Source organism: Xylocopa sonorina, unplaced genomic scaffold (genome assembly GCF_050948175.1).
Source record: "Xylocopa sonorina isolate GNS202 unplaced genomic scaffold, iyXylSono1_principal scaffold0014, whole genome shotgun sequence".
Taxonomy (NCBI): domain Eukaryota; kingdom Metazoa; phylum Arthropoda; class Insecta; order Hymenoptera; family Apidae; genus Xylocopa; species Xylocopa sonorina.
In genome coordinates this window covers 2,695,549-2,713,678 of record NW_027490090.1, presented here as the reverse complement: position 1 = coordinate 2,713,678, position 18,130 = coordinate 2,695,549, and the positions used below count along the sequence as shown (strand labels likewise).

At 45.9% G+C, this 18,130-nt stretch overlaps 2 protein-coding genes across 2 annotated transcripts in view; one reads left to right on the top strand and one right to left on the bottom strand.

The window, feature by feature from the left end:
* The window catches only part of LOC143431826 (facilitated trehalose transporter Tret1-like), a 352,198-nt gene that overhangs the window by 196,817 nt on the left and 137,251 nt on the right, over positions 1 to 18,130 (top strand). The gene's annotated exons all lie outside the window — the stretch shown is intronic.
* Positions 1 to 18,130, bottom strand: part of Irsp53 (Insulin receptor substrate 53 kDa) — a 65,108-nt gene that overhangs the window by 23,763 nt on the left and 23,215 nt on the right. The window contains exon 3 of the mRNA XM_076908769.1: positions 6,710 to 6,802. Coding sequence (XP_076764884.1) covers positions 6,710 to 6,802 — 93 coding nt within the window. The remainder of the gene's footprint in view (positions 1 to 6,709; positions 6,803 to 18,130) is intronic.

Genomic DNA, 18,130 nt, shown 5'->3' with positions numbered 1-18,130 from the left:
CGTGGGACGCTAGAGAGGGATGGTTTCGAGGGCTTTGGCCACAATCCGGTCACACGCCTGAGCAATTCCTACGCCCTCCACCGCTGTGGACGTGTTGTTCGCAGAAAGCGGCTGGGCATTAACCATATCGATTGTTCGTTCCTTTAAAACCATCCAACGATACTCCCTGCAACAATTTTTCACACCACAGAGTCCTTCTTGCTGTCTGAAAACCGTTTGACAGTGTTCGTAGAGCAGTAATCCAAAGTCAGCTGACCAGTGGGCCAGTCTGGGATGGCTTTGTCCGTGCCCAATGTCCGATTTGCGGCGACCAAGAGGATTGCCTCGCGGAACGAACGAACTAAGTAACGAACGAACGTACCAGGTTGTCCCAACCCCTCCACGTGGCCATTCTAGCAGCCTTATCTGCGAAGGCAGTGGAGTTCTCTGCACGGCTGGCCCATTATACGTGCGATGCCGGCCAGACGCAATTAAGCGAGCCTCCCGCTACCAGCAGATAGCATTCTCGTCGTGTTCCACGAGAAGGATCTCGAGCTGGTTGCTCGAGGAACGTGCCAGGAGCAAGGACACGGTTCGTCTCCGTTCCTCCTCCAACTGAGCCACCCCCACTGCTGCTTCTGACGCGTCAAGCGGATCCTCCACGATGGCTAACTGGGGGCTACGTTAACCATGGCTGGTCAACGGTATCGCTGCTAAGTTTCTTGATTAGTTTGCGCACGCTTTGCATCGACCAACGAGTGTTAACGACGATGGAGGGGGGGGGGGGGGGGGTTGTCTTGGGTGGAGCGAGGAATTTAGGATTGCAGATTGATTTGCAATGGTTCTTAGAGATACTGAGTTGTGCAGAGGGCGTGCAGAAATGATATGCGATTCATTTACTGACCATTTGGAGCTTTCTAGAGTTCATGCTTAAATAGAGACGCGAAAGGTAAAGCAGTAACGAGCTGCATTAATTAAAAACGCAGGTCTCTAACGAGGTACCACTTTTTAGTATTTAAATTGTCAATAGATTTTAGAAAAATTAGAAATGCATTGAGATTCTGCTGAATGTCTGACTATGTATAGACTCGTACTACTTAAACCAACAGTAGTGACGTTAATTTCTCATGAATCTTTAAGTAAACGTGTTATTTCTGGTCGATACTGATCCTAATTATCGATACTTTAATTTAAGAATACGTTCAGAACGCTATTGATTACTGTCTGACTATGCACAGAGTTGTACTACTTAAAAAAACAATCGAGAGTTCGATCCGCCACTCTTTCAACCGTGAAAGGAGTTGCTAATTGAAAAGTGGCACGGTAAAATCAGAAGAGGATCGAGAGTTGTCACCAGCCATAAAGGTATCCCGTGGCCCTGGATTTTTCAGTGTAACCAATGCCCACAGAGTGCACTCCTACTTCAGATCGTCGCGTCGAGCTACTCGACAGTAATTTCTACACGCTTGGACAGACAGCAATGGAATTGTTGGGATCGTCCCTCGTTACCAGCGAATAAATTGCCACTTGCCATCGCTCTGCTCGTCGTATATCCTGCAAAACCCCTGTACAAAGACCTGGCACGATTGTCGCGACACTGAAGGCCTGCAAAGTTGAATCTGGTTACCAGGAAAAAAGTTCGATCGTACTTAGAGCAACTGACGTAGACTGTGGTTGGCAAACATCTGATCGTGCCCCTATTGACAGTCAAACAACGAAGAACAGAGACCCCGGATAACCAACAGCGTCGAATCCCAGGCGCAACGTGCAGCTGCACATCGATTCACACTGCCTGGAAGCCAATATCCAGCCGAAGTGCAGCTATCCAGCCGCGTTCGATAAACATTGCCCCTGTCTCTGTAGCCTGGCGCAGCCGGCGGATCCTTTCATCGGCTCAGATCGCCGGTACAATTGAGACAACGCGTATAATGCGGGGCCAGCTACATCAAAGTGGTGAATACGAGTTAATTGCGGCGTGACTATTCAGCTCTGCGCGAAACCTGAGCCAGGAGCGACGCTGAGAACGCGCGCCACCTACCAGCGGACTTTATTTCCAACGTGCTGACCAGCCGTGGCTTTGATTTAAACGGCCAACCCACGCGCGATCCGATTGATCCGCGATAAAGGACGCACAGCCACGATACATCGGCACCATTCAATTGCAGTTACGATTTTCTGATTAACTACAAGGGCATAGTGATTTTCTGTGGAGTTTTGAAGGGTTGCGTTGTCGAACAACCCTTGGAACTATGGTGGTTCTCTACTAGGCTTTAGAAGGACATTGACACTCATAGTTTGTCGAAAGCATTAAGCATCAAGTTCTTGATCTGTCACTAACATTTACCTTGGAACCATGGTGGTTCTCCACTAGGCATTAGAGGGACATTGACACTCATAGTTTCTCAAAGACACGACTAAATAGTATCACTTCTTGACCTATCCCTAACATCTAAGACTGTGTCTACTAAGTAGCCTTGCTAAGAAGCCCACTATCAGACCCAAAACATTCTTTTCCTTTCATCTTGAGCAAAACCAAGGCAACACAATTCAGACTCATCGAAGAAGGCACCAGACGAAGAAAATAGTGGCCAAGAGAGGCGAATAAAAATTCCCCCTCGACGATTTTTAATCCTGCACTCCCACCCCCTTGTCTGGGCGCAGGAAACGCGATGGAATTAAAATTCCACGAGGCGCTCGCGCCAACGGCCGTGTAAATGCGCTTTAATAATAATGTAAACGGGTAACGAATAGGAGTTAACGCGCGGTCACTTTACCGTGAAACGAGGCGACGGTCACGGACGGGGGTTGAAAGAGCGCGGAGGGTGGCGGAGGACACCGAAAATCCGGCCCCGAAATTCCAGCTGCGTTCGCAAACCCCCCTCGTCCACGCACAAACGTACAAACCCAGCATGCCAGAGGTAATATGCATAATTGCATAAAATTACCCGAGGCCAAATTATCGGACGAGCGCTGATTACGTCGCGACCTTCCTCGCCTTCGTTCAAACAGCCCTCGACTGAATGTCTGCCCGCCAATTCTTCTCTTTTCATTAAGCTGTTCTCACACAAACGTGGACAAGACAAAACCCAATAACTCCAGCAATTTTTCACCACTCCAACCATTTTCATCTACGAATGACTGTTGCTTTTACTTGAGACTTTGCAATTGGGGTTTTTTGAGTCGAGGGAGTTGGATACTCCTGTCAGGAATTAATGCGAAATCTTGGGTGGCAAACTTAGTTAGGTGGAAAGGAAATTCGTAGCTCCTGGAAGAGGAGGGTGGCGCACAGGAAACGCGATCGATTTTAAGGAAGAACGGGTGGGAAGAAGTCCGCGATATTGCCAATTTCGCTATCACGCTTTCATTTCGGTGCCACCCTCGCGCTAACGTCGTGAGCATCGAATTTTCGCTCGCCCGCGTCTGCTGCGCCCTGGCAAGGGTGGAAACGAATTTTCCTCGCGACACGCGTTACGTAAACGCGTTATTTTATGGTAATCGCGCGTAAAAGACGTCCACCATGTTTGTTTTCTTTTTCTCCGCGGAGTAAAACAATTTCAGTATTGATAACGAGATGCGATTTTAATATCCGCGCGCCACGCTCGCTCGACGAGATGATCCATTGTTACGGATTAATCGATGAGTCTGGTTTCATTAGGATAAAATTACAGAGCGGATAAAGCATCGACGACCACGCTCAGAGCCCGTGTAACACGCTGCGCGCAAATTATGCACGGGATAATAAATATTTCCGCAACAAATAATTCGAGCCGCGTATAATTAAGTAAAATTGGGACAAATGCGGCGAGCGTTTGTATTTTGCCAGGCAGATGACCAAAAGGGGGGGCCACGCTCGCGTAATTTGTAACATAAACTCGCAAATTGGAACCGCGTTTCGATAAATCTTAATATCGTGTAAATAAACCTGGAGCTGGTGAAATAGTCGTTCCATCGATTCTTTGTGCAACCATTTCATTGGTGCTGTTCAAAGAATGCAAAACCAATCGAGAAACTTAATTTAATTTCATATTTAAAGTCATTTTCACGTTTTATTCAATTACAACGATGAATTTTTATCGAATATTACTTTTCAATTTTCTAGAGAGGTGTCTGAAAGAGGTCAGCGGCAGGAAATTTGCAGGTTAGAATTAGAAAGGATTATCAGATGAGAACGATGGGCGCTGACAGCAGAGGGCGCATCGATAAATCTCACTGATGAAAGTGGCTCGATTGAATCGAGTGACCCACTGTGGGGGCCACACGAAACCGTTTCAATCGCTTCTGGTATTTCTGCATCGATCCAATTCTGTGCAAACATTTGTTACGATCGAGATCTTACGTCGTGCGAGCTTAAATGGTCGACGAGGTTAATCAGAACACTGAATAGGAGCTGTGTCAGCTATTATGAGGATTGCTGGAACAACGTCAGTTCTCAAAAACTCGTAATTAACCTGGCAATGGGTCTCGTTCGCGTAATACAATTTAAGTGGAGCAAAGTACAAGCAATTACAGCGCAAGAGTAACACAACCCGTTCTTTTCCCGCGTCAGTTCAAATAATTAAAAGTTTGATTCAGTTCGAGCGCGCCTGAAAGCGGAGGATTGCATGGCTAAGTTGAACGAGTTTGTCTCTCGACCCTGGGCGTGTGTCGTTTCGCAGTTGACAAAAGTCCGTCGATTTAAACTTGAGCCAGTGGATTCCTCGACGAACAAGTTCGAAAGGTCCTCAGCAGCGACCCGAAACGGTCCCTTTGAGAAGCACTCTAAGTCCCGCCAATCAATTTCTCTCTCCCTACTGCTTCCACTCTTTATTGGGAATTGATTATGTGACAGAAAAGCGTGAAATAGTGAACGAATAATTCTGTAAAAAATCAGAGAACACACCAGAGACGCTGTTGTAAATATTAATGCCTTTCAGACGCTTGGGTGCCATTCGTTACGAAGTGAAAAAATATTCAGCGATACCCAACGCGTGAATTAGGAATGCCAGCGGTACGGGTCGAAGTTAGCCGCGTTTAATGAAAATTAAGTCCCGCAGTGGGCGCGCGGAAAGTTCCAAAACCGTCGCCCCTAACGAGTGCAAATTGGCGTACACTGGAACGCCGCCAAACGGCCAAACAGAGGTAATAAGATATTCCACTCGACTAACCATCGATTGTCTTCCAAACGCGACACTTCACGAGACTCAATTTCGATTCTTTTGCAAGCTACACGCGATATGCTAATTTTAATTGACGCGAGGACAGTCTCTCGAAATTCCCAGCAACAATTTATCCGTTTTATCCTCTCAGCTCGAACGACAAATAATAATACGATAACCCTATTTCGAGGTGGCGCGCACAGGCAGGAGTTTAAATTGGAAGTTGCCTGAGGGCGTCCCTGTGCAGTTAACAGGGGTTACATCCAAGGCTCAGATATATTCTACACGACCAGCAATTGCAGCAAACTCGGTTGCCATTCAAAAGAGACTATCTAACATATCCCATGCTATTTTTCAAACAACCCAAATCGCTCTACATCCAATTGCAATGCTAATTATGCTTACAGCAATAAGAGTACAGCACTGAGGTACGAAGTAAGTGTTTGGTATCGATCAAAATTTCTCTGTCGACGCTGGAAAACAAATAAAACTTCTGTCGCAAGTTTTCTAAGCCCTGCACCCCCTCCAGACCACCAGCCAAGGGGGTTAGCGACCTGGACTTAATACGTACACTTATCACGCTGCAATGATCCTGTTAGCAACTTTCCACCCCCTCATAAGGGACGAGAAAAAGAGTGGGGGAGACTGTGAGCCTTTATTGGCTTTGGAAGCCACGAGAGTGTTCCTGTAACGCGCGCGAAAACTTTCCTGGAAGCCTGGCTGGTGAAAAAGAGCGCGAGTCGCGAGCAGACGCCACGCTCGAAATTGACTAACTCGTCGTCGCGAGCGTTAATTCGCTCGAAACGAAGCGTGTCGTCTGCTCAGGTGTCGCCATCTTTAAGTTCGAAGCTTTGAATTTAAATGAAGAATATTCCTGGCCTGGCTGGGGCGCAATCAACGTGTTGATTCGGGTAATAATATCGAAATATTGATTGGCTGGCTGTATCCACGGGAGGCATCAATCCGTTATTAAGCAATTACTTGGTAATTGCGTTACAATGCATTCCTTGTTATATTATTGGGCATTAATTTTAATGCGATAATAAACCGTGATTTATTCCGTCAATCGTAGCGCGATCATCCCTTGTTATTATCATTAATTTATCGTCGCGAAGTATACAACGATTACGAGTAATAATAAATGTGATACCTCGTGGAGAAGTTAATATCGAGCGTTTTAGGCGAGATAAATCGAATCGAAATTAAATTCTTATTAATCCGCGGGTGGGGGACGCGCTCGCTCCACGCCAGCCATTAAAACCGTCGAAAACAATTAAAAAGCGGCTCTACCTGTGTATCAATCGCGGGAACGTTCGATTTTAATTGCGAGCTGGACGTCTATTAATTTACAATAAATATTCCAGCGCGTAATTGAAATAATTATCGCGGGACGATCTGGTAATTAAGACAAGGTCCATAACGAACGGACGAGAGAGGGCGGAACAGATTCACTTGCTCGTCTAATGACACGTGCCACGTTAATTAATTAACGTCGCGACACGCGTTTAAGAAACACGCGCGTCGATGAATTTTAATTAACTCGACGCGGTTACGACTGCTCTGTGGCGAGAGATTAGAAAATGGCGAAGACTTACCGACATCCTTGGAACCACCCCACGTCCCCAGTTGCGCCTGACGTGCCAGTCGAGACAACGCGTCCACGTAGCCGCGAGATGCTGCTGCGGCACCTGGAAAATAACCAATGGGGTGTGCATGTAACGATTTTACACCAGCTGGATTGCAATTTTATTTAATTAAAGCTATTGCGAAGAGGTTGTGGTCTTCAGAGCAACCACTGCTGTATATTCTTCAACATTATTTGCCTTTCTGCTGTTTTGTAAATGCCAAGAAGCATCAACAGAGTAATCCATTAGAGTATACAGGACTGGCTGCTAGTAAGACCACAAATGAATCCATATCACACTCATTCAGTGTACTCAAAGGGGTTGAACAACCCAGAACCACCATAAACATCAACCCTTCAACATTACCTCCCTTTTTGCTATTTTTTAAATGCCAAGAAACACCAACTAAGTAATCTACTAGAGAGTATACATGACTGGTTTCTAGTAAGACCACAAATGAATCCATATCGCACTCGTTCAGTGTCCTCTAAGGGGTAGAACGACGAAAACCACCATAAACGTTCAATTAACTCTCATTCTAGTAACAGAGAGGCCCCCAAGGGTGGTCGAATAAAAACGCTGTTAGAACTACTCCGGTTATCAATAAAGAACGATCATTTTCCAGCGGAGGCTGCTCGTTAAAACCTATGGGGTGGAAAAATTGGGACGTCGCTGGGTGGAACACGGTACGTAACGTTGTACGAGCTACGTTTGGCCAAGAGGGTGGATGTGTGCACCCTGTTTCCACCAACGAAGGATCCCTCATAAATACAAGGGTTCGTAGCCGGCTACTACAGTGCAGGAAAAAGGAAAGCTTGGACAAGAAGCGTGCTGTGTCTCTGTAAGAACTTGTACAAAAGCGTGGTGGGGTTGTTTTACGGCGGATTATCCCTTCGTTGTTCTCTCAAGACCACCCTCTCCCTCTCTCTGCTGGATTTAATTGTGCAAGCAAAACTAACGCGAAACTTTAGCAAAAGAATTTTAAGGAATTCGAACTGATTAGCTCAGAATCATCCTTTATTTCGTTTTATCCCTCCACGCTCGTGAAATCCTGGCCAAGGACTCACCCGTTACCCTGTCCTTCTCAAAGAAAATCGCTTGTAGAGACAAAAGCAAGGCATTACACGCGAACACCAACGCGTTAAGCAACTAAGAAGCTTCCTCTTCGTCCCTAGAGAATCGCGTTAATTATGAACACCCTCGATAATCGCATTTCATCCCTCGAAACTGGTGAAAAAATTTCCAGATCCCCTCTATTTTTCTTCCACGCAGAATGCGTTAATTGCAATTAGCCTGCTTTTGAAAATCGCGGCACTTGTGCGCGCGAGAATTGAAACGGCGCTGATAAGCGTTATTACGGAGTTAAGTTCCCGAACTGGTCCCCAGCTCGACAAGGAGGCCCACCCCTCGCCCAGTTATGGTGTTAATTGTTATTCTCGGTTGTTACCCGTAATTACACCGCGTTTCACAAGCACGACACCCAGGGTTTCTGCAGCTCGCTAACGGTTTCAATTGCGCCCAGAATTGAAGCCAGAGCTCGATGGCACGATATAACTTTCATCCCCCTTGGCTGGTCCCCTTTGTTTCCAACCATCCGTCCAATTTTCTCCAAAACACAACAGCACTGTCTTATTTGAAATAAATGTTCGTTTTTCTCGAGTAGAGTGCGTTAACCTTGAAGAAATGCAGCGACAGACCAGTGGTGAAGAGGGATCGTTTAAGCGAAATCATCGAGAAGGTCTGCGGAAAGAAACCCTCAGCCCCAGCGCGGAAATGAAGCGGAAGCGAGACGCGTGTAATCAACCGGATGTCGACACGGAATTTCGAAGAGGTCTGCGACGCGAGGGTGCGGATTTCCAGGGTATTAGCGACCCCTCCGACAGCGCCACGCGTCTTTTATGACAGCGACGCGGATTCTGACCTTACGCGAGCGCAGCACCCTCAGACTTCCTTTCACCAACGTTCTCACCCTCTCGTGGAACCGCGTCTGGGCCACTGGCGGATATAATCGCGTGCGAGCTCTCGATTTGCTTCGAGGTAAATCTGATAACGTCTATCGAGGAGTCTCGTTCAATTATCGGCTGATAATTGGGGATTAAGCGTCGAAACGACGTCCAGCGGAATAAAATTCGTCGATGCAAACACGAGGTGCCTTCGAGAATCGATCAGAGTATTTACATTGAAGATCGATATTCCACAGAATTAACTGATTAAAAAGCTTCAGAAATTGTTCAGGAATTGCAGAAGGGGTGACAAAGAATTTACTCTTCATCGACGAGGATCAGCAGCCCTGGACACAGCAAAAACGGACCACGAAGGGTTCAAAGAACGCCACACGCGCAATCGAAACGCTTTCTGCTAGGCAAGCCGCGTTAAATCGCACGCTTGATGGCAAGCTAATTAAGCATGCGCTCGTCCCGTCGCCAGGCGAATTAACTCCAATTCCCGATGGCTTAACAAAAAACCCCTCAACGCAGTCACCCTCCTAACGAGATATGGATTCGAAAAATCGCGCTGTAAACAGCATTCGTCGTCTGAGCCAGTTAATTAACGCTTCCAGTGGAGAAGCATTATTGTACTCCTCGTCTGAGTTGTTTTAAATGATTATAACCTCTGTGCAACCAAGAAGTGTCTCTACAATCGACCACAATGACTGTGGCAAGTGCAGCACTTACAGTAAAGCATTTGTGCAACCAAGAAGTGTTTCATTGCAGTAAAAATCGAAACACTAACGTGAGAAATTTCGCGAAACCGTGGATTCTAGCAAAATCTGCGAGAAAGAGTGCAAATGAATCGCGTTACGCTTGGACAACTAGCGCCACAGGCGCGTTAATCCGCTACAAAGCTGTAAGCGTGACGCGCGTGGACAGTGAGCCTCGTTCAACCACTCTCTCCCTCTCTCTCTCTCGTCCAGCCTACCAGAACGCTTTGCAGCGAGGATTTAAGAGACAAAGCGAACCAGGGACGCAGAAAAAACGGTTACGTAACCGTAGATTCGTCTCTGCAGCGAAATAAGTCGAAACGAAGACGAATTCCCAGCGGAGTGCGAACTGGAGTGCGAGTATTTTTTTTAAATGAAATTTCTCGCTACCCTGAAGAGGCAAGGGGCGGTTTTCCTCGCGTAGACTCGCTCCTCGCGTCTGAAACAATAAATAAAAGAGCAGCAACAGGCCCGACAAGAAAGCGCGCTGGGGTCGAAGCTCGCGTTCAAGAGTACCATAATTTACGCTCCGCCACGGCGTGTACGAATGAAGCATAAATTCAGAGCCGCGCCTTCGACCCTTCCGCCGTCTCTTTTCACGTCTTCCACGGTTTTGAACAGGAAGCTTAACGTTTAGCAGCGCGAAAGCCCGCGGACGGCTCTCGCGGAGCAGAGAAAGACAAACCGTGGCGAATGGAGCGGATGAAGGGTTAAGCGAGGGCTGTTGGGGTAGCCAGAATCGACCCTTCCGTCGTTTCGATGCTTCCACAGCTGGTTTCAGTCGCGAATTACAACCTCGCTAATGACGAACGCGAGAATTCCACTGATAAATTTCATTTATTGGGATAAGCAAAAGGGCAGATTTATCTGGTTCTCGCGTGGGTTTGGCCATTTTTCACCACGCTCTAAGACGCGTTATTTATCCCAGAAAACCACCAGCGTGATACGTTTCGAGGGGTTATCCTGGATGACGATAAACATCCCAGTTTTAAGGCTACGTTACGTCCCACTTTTTATGTAATACGCGGTTTGTGGGGGAATTTATTAGCCACAGTTCAAATTCACCAAGTCTCGCTGTTCTTTATTCATTAGAACCGCAGATTACCTTTTCTTTTGCTTCATTAAATTCACTGAGATCTACACTCGCTGAATTCCCTTTTCTCCATGTTTTACTGTAAAAGGAAACGTGTGAGTGGTCGACGAAATTTTTTAACTCGTACAATCAGAGAAAAGGAGGGCACACGAGGAATCGCGTGCGCTGAAATGGACGAGCCAAGCGGAAACGCTGAGCAACCGGAAAATCGCCCGCCCCTTGTTTGTGGGCTCGCAAAGGGTGGCCGCAGAGACGCATCAACGATCGAAGTTAAGGTCCGTGGACACTGTCTTCGAGCCTGTCTCCAAGTTGTCCCCAAAAGCCAACCAATCATCCTTCCTCTCCACTCGTCTGTCCTCAACTATCGACAAACTTCTCGCTGGTGGAATGGACGTGTCCTGGGCTGATGGATCAACCTCGAATCGCAACCGACCATCCCACACCAGCAGACGTTTCGATATTGAGTCGAGGAACTTTATTCAAATTAAACTCTCATCATTTTACAATAATTCTCACGAATTTTCATTCACTAACGGGCACTGAGACTTGAAAATGTTCTAGAATTGCTATATTCAGAGCTGTTTCGTGAAAAAATACATTTTTCTCGATTTAATGAAGCTCGCAAGAGAATCCTAGAGCGTTTCTAGTGTCTGCCATTGTAGAGGGCAGCAGAGGCAGTAAAAAGCAAGAAGATGACCAGCAGGAAGTGTCCCACAACGCTATAAATTTTAGTACGCGTCTAGAAATAAGAAACAGCGGTGTAAAACAAGCTTTTTCAACTCTTTAACAAAATAAAAGAGTAAAACTAAGAGACGACTGTTTCTCGACTGAGAACTTCGTTGAAGTTAGTTTCTCGCTCGGTTGCCTGCGAAAAATTCCAACGAAAACATCTCGAGCTCCCTCCAGGATCTAATAATAATAAATACAACTGGATTGATTAACAAAGTTTCGCTCGAGAACGTTTTAACTCCTCACCAGTCTCGAGAATATCAATGAGCGCCCATTAAACTTCTCGAACGGGTGAAAAATAGTTCCGTGCAAACGAGGAGATGCGTTCTGCGTTAAGCAATGTTTTCTGAGCAATCGCGAGCCTCTGAGAACTGGTTAAACATTTTTCGAGCGGCCACGAGCAGGTGGATGGCTCTGGCGCTGCCCAAAATTAATGCAGATTAATGGAAATGCTCGATACCGGAAAGTTTTCCTATTACTTTGCTAACTATCGCTATTTTCGCTCCACGAAATATCGTCTAACTTCGCGAGCGTTATTGTTATCTCGCTGGGCTCGTACGACGTTGCGCACTCTGATCCCCAGCCGCCAAATTAGACCCGTTTCGAAAAGTTTTGCGTTCAGGTTTCACACAGTGGGTCACACGTGTCCCACTTGAATATTCCAATTGCCAAAGAGAAACTCTGCTCTTCTCTAAAAGTCAGAAAATTGAAAATTAACCTCAGAGTTGGGGCAAGAATGTTTTACAAAAATGAATATGTGACAGAGCAATACAGCTAAATATTCCAAGTGTCAATGAGAGTGCTCTGTTCTTCTCCAAAAGTCAGAAAATTGAAAATTAAGAGAGTTAGAGTTGAAGAAAGAATTTTGTTTAATTTATTAAAAAATGAAAATGTGTTGCAAAGAGCAATACAGCCAGGTCTGAACTCTGAGACAGAGAGATGTCCGCCTCCAGTGTCCCGGATATTCTGTAATATTTACAGGTTTCCCTCTTAGTCAAAGAGCTTCCGCTTGGAGGAAAAACGCGAGGAACATTATGTGTGAACAAGATGGCAAACAGAAGCGGCGCCCAAGATGGGCGAAGCTTTCTTCTATTCCTCGGCTAATATTAGTTTGCACTCAGCCACGTGAAATGCATCAGTTTTACTCCATCCACCCCTCCAATAACATTAAAAAGCTCTTGCTATTTCCATAATTATTTTTTGATCGTACAACTAAAGAAAAAAAATACGTGGACAGGTGTCAAAAATTGTAAAGTTGCAATGAGAGTATCCGTTATCGAATTTCGATCGAAACAAGTGTAACTTTGGACCAGAACGAAGAAGGGCAGAAGGGTGAGCTGTTTTTACAGGCAGCTCGCGAATTAAGAGGTGTCGCTTAATTGACATCCACCCTGAGTGCTTCCGTCGTTTATTCTTCCACGGTGAAACACCGTCTACCCGTTGTCGAGGCGTGATTGTCTCCTGTGATTACGATTTCGGGGGTTGTTTGCATTTAGGAAGCCATCAACGCTTAATCGCATTCCTTCTCGCCCCTGGGGGCAGATTCGAACTTTCTGTAGGGCCACTTCCGCAACCCCTGTTGTATTTCCATCGTAACATCGCAAACAACCCTTTTTCTTCAAAAAAAAAATATTATTGCTCGAAAAGAAACCACCAACGAAGTCTGAAAATTCCTTTTTGATCTTTCTGAAGGGCCACTTGTGTAACCCTTGTTGTATTTGCATCGTAACCTTGCTAAACAACCCTTTTTCATCAGAAAAAAAATTTGGTTGCTCGAGAAGAACCTTGAACGGGGTTCGAAAATTTCTTTTTGGTCGACTCTGACGCATTAACGAGCGCAAAGTTAATCAGGGATCTCGAAAGGAGAGCTCGCGTTAATTGAAATGTGTCTGGCACTCGAAACTTGCCGCGGAAGAAGAGGAAATTCGATAGACCACAATGGCGGCGCTCGTGTCGGGGGACCATTTTCGTTCCGCGCCGCGTAACTTCCTTTTAAAGCAGTCGTGTACTCTTGCATCAACCGAGAGGGTTCATAAAAGAAGGTGAAAGGGGCGGGGCGTGGTCGCGAAAAACTTTCGCCAGCGTTAAAACGAGCCCTCCGCCGCGTGTAATTAAGACCAATTAATATTCGACCCTCGCGCCAGCAGACACTTCCGGGAGTTGTATTCCTGGCCCTGAAACAGTTACTTCTGCGTCGATGCAGCGATAACTCGCGAAACGATATGAATAAATCGCAAGCCAATTCGCCATTCAAAAACTTTTTACAATAACGACCATAATTCTGGATAATTTTCTATCATCTCTTTTGCAGCAGCACTGAAGTGCACGGATATCGACAATTGGGGTACAATTTCGAGGCAATAAAGGCGATTTTTCAACCAATTTCGACGAAATAAATTTGAAAATAATATTCCACTGTTGTAAAAATAAAAAAAAATTGAGAATTGAGCTTTTAGCGAGCTCCCAAACTCAATTAAGAGTACATTCGATTAAATCGTGGGTGAATTTTCAACAAAAACACAAACACTGGTAACTAATTAAGCGCAAAAAAAAAGCTAGAATTACGAATTGGCGAGAGTGAAGTGGAGGGTTAAACACATGAAACGCGTGGGACAAAATCAATTCCTTGGCTTTGATCCATGCAAACCCCCACCCCTTTAGTGGCAGTCGAACCAGCACCCAAAAGCCTCGTCTGACGCCATCAGTATCACGCTTACACACGCTGCGTCGAAATGCCAGCCATTCTTTCGCCATTTCGAATCACTTTGCGCCCCCATGACCTTCCGTCACCGTGTCGAGTGTCTACCGTTTCAAGATATACGACGGACTCGTACTTTTCCACCCCTCGCAACGTACACCCTTTGCGCACCCACCCCAGAGACGAGCGTTCCTCCCCATTATTTGCGCGTCTACTCATTGGACCCCAAGAGCTTAACAATACCGCAATTGTGGAGTTCGTAGTAATATCGTTACACTCGCGAGCGTCGCATAGTTTCGATGAATCATCCCCTTTTTCCGTCGACGCTGTCGTGCAATTAATTTGCACGACCCCCTCTCGATCTGCTTTCGAACAACAAACGCGTCAAGCGAATTCTTTCGTGGTACGTTTATTTTTGTCTGCAGAGAAAATTTTTTGAGTTAAATAAGTAAGTGTTTCGTCGAAAACAGCGGGGTTTCGTAATTAAACGCGGCTCAAAGTCATTCCTTCCATTATTCCCGCGGGAGTCGCTGCAGAGCAGGCTGAGAATGGAAATATGAGACACGCTGCGAGGGCAGAGGCTTCGAAAGTCGTCAGTCTCGAGCAGCTCGCTTCGAAACAGCGGGAAAGTATCGCGAGAAGACGAGAAAGGAGCAGACGTAAACTTTATTCCGGACAATGGGAGACTGTCGTTGTACAGTTCTATTATTTTCACCAGGGAGGAGCCCAGCCGCCCCTCGACGCTTTTAATTTCGTTATTCCTTCGTCTTTTTCCCGCGATTCGTGCCTTCCCTCCTGGCGCGTCGCGTCTCCAAGGCAATCGCGATCGACAAATCAGTTTAATCGGTTTTACGAATTACGTGCTCGACTCTTAACGATTTTATGCCCTTAGAGGGGTTCTCTCAGACGCGTCGTGTCCTCCAGTTCTTCGAAAATAGAAATACTTTGTACTCTGCTTTGATACGAGACGAAGATTCGCGTGATGTGAGAGGAATTAGAATCAGCTGTTGTTCTGGCAGACATTTTTAAGCATCGTTGCGCCATCTGCAGTCTTTTATTGGTTATGGCAAGATGGTTGCTGTGAATGAGAGCAAACCAAGATACCTAAAGTGTATCAAGGCAGTCAGTAATTGAAGCAATTGCATTGTACATAGCTTCAATTGCAATTAATTGAGAATGCAAGTGGATGTAAGAGTCAAGTTTGAGCAGTAGAACGATCGATGGTGGTTTTCTTTCTTCTGTCGAGGTTCTCTTTTGGATATTTGGAGGAAAATAGAATCACAGCCGGTTAAACGGCCCCTCCAACGTTCAATTTGCTTAACGTCGTTTAGCTGCGCGTGACAAAGGGCATCAGAGCGCAGACAGAACGGACTTAATAAGAGCCACGGCTGCTGGCGAGAAGAGGGAGGAACAACAATTACTCGAGTTAAACAAATTTTCGTCTCATTGAGCGGACAAAGGACCGGAGATACCTTCCTCCTAGGCTTTATCATAATGCAGCTTTCGCTCGGTGAAAGGAAAACAGCGTCGAGGGCGTCCCTAAAAAGAGCTTGCGCGTTTAATAAATACGCGGTGGAAGAAGTCGTTCAACGAGCGGACAAAGGGCCATTTCGCCACCTTTCGCGTCGTTCAACCGAGCCATTGCCGCGAGGATGCTTGTTCACTCGCGTCCTTGATAAGTTACAGGAAGAAGAACGCTTCGAAACGATTTTGAATTATTCCAAACAGCCAAATTTTTACATTTTAATTCTTAAGATGCGATATTTTTCGTATGAACTACTTAAATTGGTATTCAATTTTTTTCAGTGCTATATTTGTAAATTACAATATAAGTTCAACGCATGGCACAGTAATAAGAAGAACGGAGTCGAGAAATCAGATTAGTTACCCTGGTTGCGCACTTCTAGCGTCTAAATGAATAACTAATTAGCATTTAATCGCGCGCCACACTTTTTTTCTCGGTCAAGAAGCGGAATAGAATAGGTTCGAAAGGAAAGGAGCGAGAAATGCCTCGGTGCTTGGTAATTAAATGTTAATTCGTCGGACGTCCGTTGCTCCTTCGTTCAATTGAATCTACCCGGTGTCCTCGATGTACCAATTAACTGCAAACAGACGCGAATGAAATCGATCTTGACTGACACAAAGGCAGTGCGATTGAAAATTCCCTTTCTTTCTGATTGAAACGTTCAACGAGCCGTTTCGAGACGAAAAAGAACCGATAGAATTGCTCTTAATTATTTGTCAGCGTCTCTGCGAATTATTCTCGATCACCAGGTATCAATTTACTTACAGAGTTAAAAGATTGCGTTCACAGAATTCTTCAAAGGAGACAACAGTCTCGATTAAAGGACTTGGTTGATCTTCAGTGATAGAAAAAAAAATAATATATTTTTATATTTAAAAACAAAAAAGAGAAGCTGAGAATTCTGTCATCAAACTGGCCATTGATAAAAGTGATTCGATGGTCGATTTTGGTAAAAAAAAAAATAAATTAGTAACGAAATTTTTATTTGAGTAACGAAAGAAGGTGTTAAAAATTTTTTTTTGCATGCATGACAGAATTATTCAGGCTGTTTAACATCGTGCACAATAGAATCTATAAAATGGCGCGTCTCGACAGCCCCTTTGGACGTTCTTGAATCTTTTAGGGTGACTGATTGCTTTTACATTTCGCTCTCTGCCCCACCGTTCGAATAAATACCTTCGACGAAAGTGGTAGCCGACACTTTCGAGGAAACGACGCGAGAATAAAATCGAGGGACCCTTCGAGCCTTCGATGGATTCGATTATCGCCAAGATTTCGTCTCCGCTTTCAGGTAAAAAAAATATCTGGAAACCCTCTGATTGAAAACGACTCAATAATTGCTCGACCAACGCCATCTTTGATTAAGTCCTTCGCTGGCTAATCGCTAAACGTTGCCATTCAGGAATTCTAATTAAAATCCAGCGAAATTTCGGTTAATCGCGAATGCCTTACGCGTAGCAAATACCGGATGTGCTGATGGAACCATTAGCCAACCGATTTCGCTCGCGTAGATCGATTGCTCGCGATTAATCAGCGTATCTCGCGCCACTGGCGATTTTAATTAACTCTGCGACTGATCTCGAAATTAAAATCGCGTGTAAACACGAACTAGTCACTTCTGAGAACTGGAGAGCTCCAAAAGTCAGCAGAACAGAGGCTCTCGAGGTGCCATTTTTCTTCTCTCCATGCGAATAACACGAGATCGAAGTTAGTCGTACTGAATTACGCCATTTCCTTGTTCCCTGGCACTCGAGGACGAAAAATCGCGAGGTACGTGCGTTGGATCGCGCAAAAAACTAGGACAGACACTCGATCGGTGGTTACTAACAAGCAGAGATCGGTCTTCATCCCCACTCGAGGCGCTTCCACTTCCGCTGCTGCCCTCGAGAACGCTCGACAGGCTCCCCCTCCAACTTGTATCGAGGCACAAACGAGATTTATCATAAGCAGCCAACTTCGCGGATAAATCTCTTGCAAGCGAGAACGAGAGACGTCCTCGCGAGGCGGTAATAAAGAAACCAGAGGAGATAACAACCAGCGAAGGAGGACGAAAAGGGGGTGAAAAAGTCCCGTGGAATGTAATTTGAAAAGTTTTCTCGTTAAATTGCGCGAAACGCGGCCGCAGGACTGGCAGGATGTCCGCGGACAGAGGAGGACCGCGTCGAGGACAATGACAGCAGCGCAACTGATTTTAATTATGGAATCCTCGCAGGTAAAACGGTCAATTTTCCCTCGTAGCCCTCTTTTTGATCCCGCCAGGACCTGCAATTTCGCCTGGGACCCTCCAGCGAGCCACCCCTCGCGCTTTCGTCGCGCCCCGCGATCGATTTCCACTCGACTCGAGGAAAATATCGACGAATGTCGAATTACGATCTCGCCAGTGCTCGTCGAATAACAAACGCGGTGCCCAGCGAGCCACCCCAGCCCTTTTTCCATCCTGCGTAACGAACGGGGGTGGAAATTCTGCGATACGCCAGAGTTATTCGTAATTGTAGAGAAATGCTGGGATAAAAATGCTGCAGGATCGTTCTCTAATTATCCACACTTGATCGTCTCTCGCAAGGGTGGAGGGTGGCCATTTAATTCCACGAATTCGAAACGACAGCGTCGTCAACGCGGACGCGATGGTTGGTTCCAGGAAAAAA